The sequence below is a fragment of the Etheostoma cragini genome, chromosome 10, assembly GCF_013103735.1.
Source record: "Etheostoma cragini isolate CJK2018 chromosome 10, CSU_Ecrag_1.0, whole genome shotgun sequence".
NCBI lineage: Eukaryota > Metazoa > Chordata > Actinopteri > Perciformes > Percidae > Etheostoma > Etheostoma cragini.
Window position 1 is genome coordinate 3,457,104 of NC_048416.1, and position 11,481 is coordinate 3,468,584.

Sequence of the window (11,481 nt, forward strand, 5' to 3'; positions counted from 1 at the left end):
TATGAAATGAAAAGAGACCAAAAGCAAATAAAACAGACCAATACAAAAACCAGCAGGTTCATTAGTCAAACATAATTTAATAAATGATAGCCCTTTAAAACATGCCACAAAATTTTTCAATATTTGTTTGTAAACTCACCTAGCGTGTGCAAGCTAGTAATCACTCAGAAATAATCCTGTCAAAAATGTTGATAAGGAAATATCTTCACACTGAAACGCTCCTAAAATTCAAGAGGTGCGTTGTCTGTGCTCTGAACACAGGAAACAGGGAAGGAATATGTGTTGCTGCTTAGTTTTTGGTGTGTGTGTGTGTGTGTGTGTGTGTGTGTGTGACGCCTGTGGGAGGGCCTGAGGTAAAAGGACTAGAAAGCACTGGTACCCATCGGAGCTATTAAAAGCTGTCCTACGAACTAGTGCTTCTGTTTACATTAATACTGAATGAAAGACATCACGGGTGCCACCACCAGTCCAATTGAAGAGCTCATCCATTATATAGGGAAGAGAAGAAGACAGGATGACAGGAGGAGGAGGAGGAGGAGGAGGAGGAGGAGAAGAGGGGGGAAAGAGAGATGGAGTGGGGTTAATAAAGATTGAGATAGACAGATAGAAAAGGCAGCAACTACATTGTGTCCATTCTAATAAAGCCAAGGCCAAATGTATTACAGGTTGTTATCCTGTTGCCTGCTGAACATGCCCGGACATGCCAGTGACTTTGAGTTTTCTGTTGCATGGAAGGAAGAAAGTGTTGAGATATCTTCTGCTGATTGAGTGATGCATGAAACCCACAACAAAGACCACTTTAGAACCCTGTTTTCAGAAGAGAAAACCTAAACATGTGTGTGTGGGTTTGTGTGTGTGTGTGTGTGTGTATCAGTGGGCGAGTGAGTGTGTTCTCACAGGCTTACCATTTCTTTGATTTAAGTTTGGGTGGAGGGTTTCGTGGAATCAAAAACAGAGCTCTCATTGGATGCATGTCACACAGTGCTGCAAACAAAGATAGAGATGATGAAGAGCGGGAAATAGTGTGGGGGGGCAAGAGAAAAAGAGTGGACCAGATGAATGAATCCGAGTGGAAATACACGTACAGTACAGAAAAACAAACCTCAAACTCAATCAACAATGCGTGTGAGTGAATTCCTAACTTACGAGGGGCTCCTTCAGCCATCTCTAATGCAGTGATGCCTAAGGACCAGAGGTCACTCTGAGAACAAGAGAAAAAGGAAAAAGGGTTAAGACTGGTGCACACACAAAACATAAGCTCCAGTTCTGTTTCCCCTTTACATCCAAACAGTAAATCAGTCTGTGCATAGTGTGAGAATACAGATCCAGGAATTACACACAAACTTTGAGCCAAATGTCTGGCATCAGTCAAAAGAATCAAAGAATCTGTGGATTCCTTTCAATGAAATACTGGATTTCATAAGTCAATGTCTAATTAGTTCCAGAAAAGCATACAGTTAGCTGACATTCCACTTAAGGATGTCTTCGTGAACTAAAATATATTGTATCAGTCACTAACGGGGAACAGGAATAGTTAGGATGAAGTTTGCTCAGCATCACATAATAGCAGTGCACCTCACAGTTTTTCTTTCAAAAAATTCTGTTAAAAAAAGAAAAGTATTGGAAATTGGAAAGTTTGGGGAATGTTTTTTGGGGAAATTCTTCTGTTGAACATAACATGATAGGCTTCGACCCCATTAACACCTCACGCATCTTGCGGAGATTGGATAGATATTGGAGATCAATCCAAGATACATTTGAGAATGATTGAAATCCAATTATATACACGTCATCTTTACTCCACCCACAGCTTCAGCTGTCAGCTGATGTAGCACTTGAATCAGCCGTCATTAAGTAGGATTACATGCACACCAATATTCTACTATTTCTCCGAATGCAATATTCAATATTCCAAATTTGATACAAGTCATGTAAACAGCATATTCCGGTTGGATATTCCGAATGAAGCCTTTTTCCAAATGTAGATTTGAGCAGTTAAGACGGGAGGAATCAGCAGGGGAGAATGGGAAGACGATATGTCCGACGATGTTACCGTGTCAAATATCCAAATGTCAGTTTTAGGCTAACTATACGTGTATAGGTTAAGCTAACACATGTAACATCGGACATAATGTTAGGTTAGCGTCAGGATCACAGTCTTCCCAATCTCCCCTGCTGATTCCTCACGTCTGTATCCCCTTGTGTCTTCATAAAAGCTAGTCTTTTTGGATGGACAGCCTATAAAAAACTTTAGTTATGGGTTCTGTACATAGTTGGTAGTGGATATCACCACACAGAAGCTTTTTTAGGCATTTTTTGTTGTTTGCTAGCAGACGGAATTGACAAGTAAGCACCTTGACAATGGAGAGTTCTTTTCCCTTCATGAGGGGGCGGGACTTAAATGCTCTCTGTCTATATACATTAAAAAAGATAAAAGATGATGATGGAAATGTGCTTCAATTTGGCTGTAATTGAGTAATTGAGTACCCTGTAGTCGTATGTGGCCTCCGGGTTCTCGTCACAGGCTATGACCTCCGGAGCCATCCAATAGGGAGTACCGATGAAGGTGTTCCGTCGACCAATCGTCTTATCCAGCTGTGCCGACACTCCAAAGTCAACTGAAACATAAAAAATGTGGAAAAAGTCCCCAAAAAACAATCTTTGCATCTTCGTGAGGTTGTGTGATTCAAGCATGCGTGTATTTCTGACTGTGTGATTGTTCTACAGCCTTGCCTGGAGGCATGCAGATGTGCTTGAATAACCACAGTGCATGTGTCGCTGTGTCATACCCAGTTTGACTTCAGCATTCTCCGTGAGCAAAACATTTTGTCCCTTAATGTCTCTGTGAATCACATGATGAGAGTGGAGATGGGAAAGACCCTGGAAGACAAATATACACCCACATAAACACATAGATACACAGTCAGATGGCCACTATTACTATAAATACAAAGTTGCAGGCATTCCTTTGAAAGAGGAGAAGCATTGTGTGTTTATTTTTAAAGGAATAACTAACAAAGAGTAGATTTTATTTGAAGTTTGTTGCCCTGCTTTTCGTTCCAGGCAAATTCTGAATATATGGGCTGGGAACAGCAGCTTTTGTCCCAATCCGATGTTTTCAAAATAAATTGCGATTTTCATGTATTGCGAATCTAGAAGTACTTCTTCTACTTATACCATTATTGTTTTCTAAAAAGAATGCAGACACCCATAGAGGTTTAAAGGTCCCATGACAAAAGCTCTTTGGATGCTTTTATATAGACCTTAGTGGTCCCCTAATACTGTATCTGAAGTCTCTTTCATATAGACCTCAGTGGTCCACTAATACAGTATCTGAAGTCTCTTTTATATAGACCTTAGTGGTCCCCTAATACTGTATCTGAAATATCTTTCCCAAAATTCAGCCTTGGTGCAGAATTACGGCCACTAGAGCCAGTCCAGTTTGAGTTTGTAGCTATTGAGGAGGAGAGGGGGGGCCAAGGTGAAGGCTGGGGCTGTGGCCTTGATCAACTGCCAATTTGCTTGTTTGAAAGACATGATGTCTCTCTCTCATGGGTGGGCCAAATTCTCTGGGTGGGCAAAGCAGAGAAAGGGGAGGTAACCTTGCCCCCTTATGACCTCATTAAGGGCAAGATTCCAGATCGGCCCATTTGAGCTTTCATTTTCTCAAAGGCAGAGCACCTGGGTAGCCAGTGCTCGATTTACACCTATCGCCATTTCTGGCTACTGAGGACCATAGGCAGGCTGGAGGAACTCATATTAATGTTTAAAAACCTTGTAAAGGGACATTGTCATGACATGGGACCTTTAACCCTAGACACAGCGGGCCAGGGTTCGACTCAAACCTGCAACCCTTTGCTGCGTGTCATTCCCCGTCTCTCTCCCCTCTTATCTCTTCAGGCCTAAAAATGCCTCAAAACATGTCATGTCAGACATTAATTTCATTTGTACAAAAGTACATTCAGCATTTTCTGCTTTCGTCTGTTTTGCTGGAAACAGATGTGATGTAGTCGCCGTTTGCGGCAGCGTGTGAACAGAAAATATTTAGCTCAATCATTGGTAAAAATAAATTAAAATCAAATTCTAGAGAAAAAAAAAATAAAAAATGTAAATAGTGTTGGGGGAAAAAATACACTGCGATACGTATATGTGAATTGATCCCCCCCCCAACTAAATAACTTTGTTTTACTTAGCAGAGCAGTAGCACAGGCTACCAATCAGTGGCACAGTTTGAATGTGCGCACATCTGTGTGTGTACGCGTTTGGACTCTCGCTTCTTCAAAAGGAGGTTAAATAAACAGAGGAAGTGAGTATTTTTCAGACAATGACTTCACCATGCTTTGCCGAGCGTCTGTGTGTGTTTGTGTGTGTGTGTGTGTGTGTGCTGGGATGCTGGAACAATGAAGAGACAGCATGGCTGACAGCAGCAGGAAAAACACTGGCGACAGTCCAGAGCGCTTTGTGTTAAAAAAAAAAATAATAATAATAATTTCACTTTTAATGGTCTTCCTGATAATGTTAGCACCCAGGACAGAGATGTCGGAACCAAGTTGATAGTCGTTGCTGTGCTGTTTGCATATGTGTACGTCTGTTCGTAAAGCCACAAACGCAGAGAGCGGTGCAAACATTCTTTCTCAGGACCTTGTGATCTCTCATAATGATAACAATAACATCTTACAGACGTGTTTTAAACTGGCCTTTTAAGTACATGAATGAAAAGAAAAATCAAATATTCCCTCGGAGTCACGGTGGGAAAACATGAGAGAGATACTGATCCCTGGACATAAAAAAGTAGTTTGGCGAGAAGAGAAGACTCTTTGATGTTTTGGCAAAGGATCCTGCACTAAAAGTAGCATCTTGTTTCTTACGCAGCATTTCAGCCATCCTTTAGTTAGCATCCACACGCAAATTTCAGTGCTGCTCATGAGTATGGGAACCCCTGCTTAAGTTGGCTAAAGCGAGGAACACAAAAATAAAAATGGAAATTAGGAAAAATCGAACCTTTAAGGACATTAATTTTCTTTGTGAATGAATAATGTATTGTAAATAAATCAATGTTCTTCCTCAAAATACAGGGGGCATAAGTGTAGACACCCCTGTGTTAAATTCCCATAGAAACAGTCAGATTTTTATTATTAAAGGCCAGTTATTTCATGGATCAGGATACTATGCATCACGATGAAGTTACCTTGGCCTTTGGAATTAAATCCCCCCCATCATCACATACCCTTCACCATACCTAGAGATTGGCGTGAGTACTTTCCATAAAATCATCTCTCAATGCTAATCAAACCAGCTATTAGGTTAGCTAAAATAAAACCATGCCAATCTATGTATGGTGAAGGGTATGTGATGATGTTGGGGGGGCGATTGTAATTCCAAAGGCTAAGGGAACTTTATCAGGATGCATAGTATCCTGGATCAATGAAATAACTGAACTTTAATAATATAAATCTGACTGTTTCTTTGGGAATGTTACATAGGGGGGTGTATACGCCTGTATTTTAAGGAAGAACATTTATTTATTTATTTACTTATTAACAATACATTATTTATTTACAAAGAAAGTTGATGTCCTTAAAGGTTGGATTTTTCCTTCATGTTTTAATGAAGACGTTAAGAACAATTTCCAAAAGATGATTTTTTTAATCCTCTTTTTAGTCATCTTAAGCAGAGGTTTCTATACTCACAAGCAGCACTGTACTACCTCTGTTTTTACCAGCACTAAAAAGGGCCTCTTCCATAACGACACCCCAGAAACAAAGCTCCCTTGTTGGGTCTGCTACACAAGTGCAGTTGTATCGTGCGAATGTGTTTTGTGGTACGTGTCTGTTTACGTCAACCTTACCCTGAGCACCTACAACGGTTCAACGGATAAAAAGGATTTCTTATAATCTGGCACTAGCAAAACTGACGTCTCTGGCATAAGGGAAGATTAAGGACTATTGTGTGATCTGGACACCCTTTTCCCAATTTATCAAAGACCTGTCTGAATAGATTATTAGATTTTTTTCTTTAGTGGGAGTGGGATGTTAATGTGATGGGGTGGGGGAGTGGTAGTCCACACAGTGGTTAGGGGCCACACAGGGGTTAAGGGTTGTGTGATGTCATTTCATGTTACCCGTGATTGATGACAATAAATAAACATAAGCCTAATTGTGAAAAATTAAATAAAATTAAAAAGAACTTACCCTGAGCACCTCTCGGCAGATGTATGCTATCCAGTCCTCCTTCAGGCAGTTGCCCTTGGTCTTCTTCACCAAGTCTGTGACAGAGCCGGCTCCGCAGTACTCCATCACCAACTACATGGATGCATACAGAAACGTCAGGCACACAGGTACCAGCCAAAACAGCTGTGATTTTTATTATTGTGGAAATGATCTTGAAAGAATACACATAAGATAGAAACATACGATTATTTCAGAAAAAAACCAGGAGGGCAACAGCTTTTCAATAAAAGAGTAATTTCTTCTGTCTTACACTGTAATGGCAATAAGAGATACAGTAGTTTACAAACCCAGAGTTGGTGGTCCTGTCCAGCAGGACCTTTCTTAATAAAAGCTCCATAGTAAGTAGCGATGTTTCTATGGTGGGAATAACTCTTCAACATGTTGATCTCCAGTTTGATCTCCTCTTCTTCTTCCTAAACATAAAAACAGATACAGTAGAAATCAGACTACGTGTGCAGTACATGTGGGTCATGAAAACATCATTGTCAGATTAGTCTGATGTAGGGCTGGACACCAAACTTCAATACTTTTATGGCACCGAATGAAAAACTGCAATCTTGTGACTATCAAAAAATGATTTATCTTTTGGTACCAAATTTCGGTACTTGACAGCGCGTAAGCTTATATGTCCTCACTGCATGTTGACAGACGGCTGAGTTTCCACACCCTCACACACACACACACACACACACACACACACACACACACACACACACAAACTGAAGCAAACCACGTCGGCTCTGCAGTTTTGCTGAAGTCACAGTGAGTCACGGCAATACCTATACAAGTGGTTTCAAGTGTGGTCACAGTTTTTCAAAACTTCACGCAAATGGCCATATATTAATAGCGAGGCGAAAGCGGTTGCGGTGCATAGACAAGCAGGCACAACAGTGGTTTCTATGCCCTGGTGACTGGCTGACAGGCTGAGGTTGTAAGGCAAGGCAACTTTATTTCTACAGCACCTTTCAGCAACAAGGCAATTAGATTACTATTATTAATTATTTATAATGTTCATGCTGTGGCAAAAAGGTTTCTCTTTTTTTGTTATTTTGGCCAAGTTGGGATTGATACCCATGCTGAGTATCTGATTGGTGCACCCCTATCCAAAAGCACAACCTGTTATTAACGTTTCTCTGAGTGAGCAGTGTTACCAGAATTTCTTTTAATTTTGATAACAGTTTTGATTCACAATTAAGGTGGAAAATAGAAGTTTTGTGTTTAATGTATTTGTGTTGAAATGGCTTTTAAAACATATGGTATTGAAAAAACTATAGTTAAGGAACTGGCATCGAAAGAAGGTATTAAAATTGGCAAGATTCTGAAGGATGCCCAGCCCTAGTTTGATGGGCATTTAAAGAGCTAATAGGACTGTGTTCAAAACTTCAATTCAATACTTTTAAAGCTCCGACCAAAATGCCTCATCATTCAATACCCAATTTCAATACCATAGGAGTACATCTCATCTGCGTCAGAGAGCCAATCAGCATACAGCATGCTTCTACCAAGATCTAATAATGCTGGTGATTGGCTGTCTAACGTTACACGTCAAAGACAAGCAGGAACAACTCAACATTAGACAGGCTCATGTACTATATAGTAAGGCGCTGAATAATAAATAAAAGGATGTGTGCCATGTTTTGTAAAGTTGTAATGTATTTTTGTTTTATAAAATTGGTATAAAAAAAGTATTGTTTAGGAACCGGTATGGAAGTCATGCTATTGGTATCGGTAGCAATACGCTTAGGCTGAGGATCAGTGGCTGAAAGTTTGTAAACCTTTCCTTTTGGGTTCCATCTCCACAGAGCCCAAACAACACAAACACACACACGTCCAGACAGACAGCATCTCCAATAAGACTTTAGCGTAACCTCAAAATGGCCTTTCACAAAGCCATTTGACCTTGATTCAACTACTGCTATTTCTCAAAAGAACAACTCCGGTTGGTCAGTGTTATGAGCCGCACGCACCCCAGAAGAGAACAGAGTGTGGCAGTTTGGGTTTTCTGGCTGTAAACCTCGGGACATGACTTGTGACTCCTTCGATTCACTAGACCCCTAAATCTGCACTGGATTCGAGGAGAAGGGAAGAGGTGGAGGAGAAGTGCAGAGGTGGAGCTGGCTGTGGCTGTTAATCAGTAAAGAGGAAACAAAAGAGAGCTTCTCCCAGTCACTGACCTCCTTTAAATCTCCACAGGACAGAAGTGGGGAATGACAAGGCAGAGTTGAACTTTCACCTCCATCTGAAAGCCTCCTGCCTGTGTCTGCACTCTGTGTGTGTGTGTGTTCAGAGAGATAATAGCCAAGCATTTCCTGCTAAAAAGTTTGTCTGCAACACAGATGACCGAGAATCCCATCAACAGGAAAGAAACTAGTGTGTGCCCAGTTCTGCAGAAAGAAGATTTGTGGCAAAGTATATAATCTGAACAGTTTGCAACGCATTTTTTCTGACAATAGAAACTGCGCATGAACTACTTAAACCAGTGTTGCAAACATGTTTTTTTCAGTTTTCTACCAAATGGAAGAAATGGTGAAAAATGACCATCACAACCCCTTACAGCCCAAGGCGACGTCTTCAGTTGCTAGCTTTGTTTGACTACAGTCCAAAACCCAAAAGGTATTCGGTTTCCTTTCACATTAAACAAATAAAAGCAGTCAATCCTACCAATGTCTGGCATTTTTTGCTTAAACAATAAGAGTGGACAGCCATGCTAGCAGCTCTGTGAGGCTGTACCGAGCTACAGCGGTGGTTTGAACTAAATGCTAGCACAAACAACCAAACCTCCTTCCAGTAGGAAAAAGTAAAAAGGTAAAAAGGTACAGTAGGTAACTAATCTTCTGTCATATTTGCTGAAACTGACCCTATGTTAGTAGAACTACATGAAGCAGGTCATTTAAAAAAGGACTACAGGTAGTGCAATTTGCAAAAATCCACTGCTCCCTGATCAGATGCAACAATCAGGGGCCCGTGGGGGTGTCAATCAATGCTCACGCACAAGCACTCAATCTCCCGTGTGTGGGGGAGGTGCTTAGATTGTTTTTAGCAGAAAGACGGGAGGGATTGAGAAGTCGCTGAAGTTCATTTTTTGGCTAAGTCCTGTAGTTTTGCAATCCTACCAACGGCACTTTTAAGTCCCTGAGGTACAGTTCCACAGGTAGAATAATTGAAACACGTTTGACCTTTTTGATCACTAAAAGTCCAAGTCAAATTTGCAGTTAAAACCATTGGTTCCACTTATTTCCATTCATAGTTGGGTTTCCAGACAAATCACTACTTGAATGTATGCCTGTGTAGTGTTGTGGTGTTGGTGTGTGCATGTGGTCAAAAACAGGATGTGCTTCCGGGTTGCACCCGAGGAACCAAAGACTGGTTCCCATTTATCCCAAGGGCACTAATTGGATCGTCCACTTAAAATAAGAATGCTAGCATGTTTTAGCAGGTATAATGTTCACCATTGTCACCATTTAAGTTAGCACTTGTATTTGTTTGGCGGTTGAGTTTAAATCGCGTACTGCACCTTTGGCGCCATTCTTCTGGCCCTGGTGTTCTACATCTGTAAACCACAAGCAATATTCAATGAAAACCTCCACACCTCTCCAGTGTTCCCTCACACAGCTGTAAGTCCACGAGGTAGAGCACACAGAGTCAAATCAACTGCCTGTTTAGGCCCCAAATTAGGAGTGAAAGGTGTAACCCGTAATCCACATATAACTGTCTGGCCAACCCCTACCACTGGAATTCAAAATACAGCATCAGAAAGAACTTTTTTCATCCTCAAATTGATTTGAGACGAGTTTTATTAATATTTTATATCGCTAGATCTATCCAAGATTGTGGCTTTAAAAGTTAACTGAACTTTAATATCAAGGATATCCCTCCATAATCTAATAAAAAACTACTTCTAGGTCAAAACTGAAATATTGGTGGGACTTGGAGAACTGTAAGAAAGAAGAGACTATTTCATGTTATTGAATTTTTGTCAGGCTAGAGGTATATTAAAGTAGATCCTTGCTGTGTGTCTATGCTTTTTAGTGTGTGTGTGTGTGGGCAAGGGGGGGGGATGTTAGGAGAGGTTGTCATATGCGCTGTAAAAGTTCCCACGCTTCATCTACCCGTGTGAGCAGACAGAGAGAACTGAATTGGAAAAAGCCAAAAGATGTTTTCACCAGACCTGCAAATGCTGCGATATGGTTTCATTTGTTTCTAAGGCAATTCTTTTTAAAAGAACCACCTCCATCAAATAGTTTGCATTCTGTCGTTTATTTTTTCACTTAAAAGAAAAAAGCTGCAATACAACAGAAAGAGAACTAGGAAGGAAGGTTTCAAATAACTCTGTTAGCTGCTTGTGGTGCCTTAAAACAAACAGGCTATTGGCCTTTTTCCATTACATGGTTCCTGCTTGGATCGCCTCGACTCTACTCGCCTCCTTTGGTTTTCCATCATGAAAAAAGTCCCTGGTAACTGCCAACACATACTTTTTTTAATATCACCACTGTCAAGGTTTCAAACGTGCTGAGGCGATTCCAAAAGGTGACTTGAATACCTGCAGACTACTGATTGGTCGGAGAGAATCGCCGCTAATCCCTGCGTCGTCAACAGCCGAGTTCCGACCGGTGGGTTTTTTGGCAGTTCTTACAACATAACATTACTAGAACCCTTTTTTCCTTGAGTTCCGACTGGACCAATTTGGGAATTATTGAGTACTGTAACTCAGCTTCAACTTCAGGGCAGGGTCTTTCCTTTTCCCTTTTCTGAATAGTGACCTAGTCACACCCACACGGCGCGCCATCTGTAAAAGCCATGTGTTGGTAAAACAAGGATCCACAAGAAACGTTAAAATCTTTGGAAAAATCTCCAGTAGGCTAACGCAATTGGGGGTTTGTATGTGTCGCTAAAGTCAAGTGACAATGCAATAAAGACTCATTCACTCAACACTGCTTGTTTGGGGGGGGGGGGGGAAATCACCAGTTGCCTCCCGATACGATGTCATTACGATACTTATGCCACAATACGATATTATTGCAATTTTAAACATATTGCAATATTCCAATTTCTTACTTTTTGCCAACTTCTATATTTTCCCCAATTTAAAATGATAGATTTGTTTGTTCATCCCACTTCAATTTTATTTCTGCGAAATGGGACTGTCAAGCAGACAAACTGACCACCACATATATAATAAAAGATCCATACTTGGCGCCTGTGTATTGATACAGTATTGCCACTGAAAATATCACATTGCTACGCTGTATCG

At 40.8% G+C, this 11,481-nt stretch overlaps 1 protein-coding gene across 3 annotated transcripts in view; it reads right to left on the reverse strand.

The window, feature by feature from the left end:
- si:zfos-2326c3.2 (misshapen-like kinase 1) overlaps positions 1-11,481 on the reverse strand; it is a 72,722-nt gene that overhangs the window by 44,755 nt on the left and 16,486 nt on the right. For all 3 annotated transcript variants that reach the window (XM_034883097.1, XM_034883098.1, XM_034883096.1), the window contains exons 4-9: positions 6,518-6,643; positions 6,192-6,302; positions 2,790-2,880; positions 2,488-2,618; positions 1,147-1,201; positions 906-984 (exon numbers count right to left, since the gene is read on the reverse strand). In XM_034883097.1, the coding sequence (XP_034738988.1) occupies positions 906-984; positions 1,147-1,201; positions 2,488-2,618; positions 2,790-2,880; positions 6,192-6,302; positions 6,518-6,643 (593 nt within the window). The remainder of the gene's footprint in view (positions 1-905; positions 985-1,146; positions 1,202-2,487; positions 2,619-2,789; positions 2,881-6,191; positions 6,303-6,517; positions 6,644-11,481) is intronic.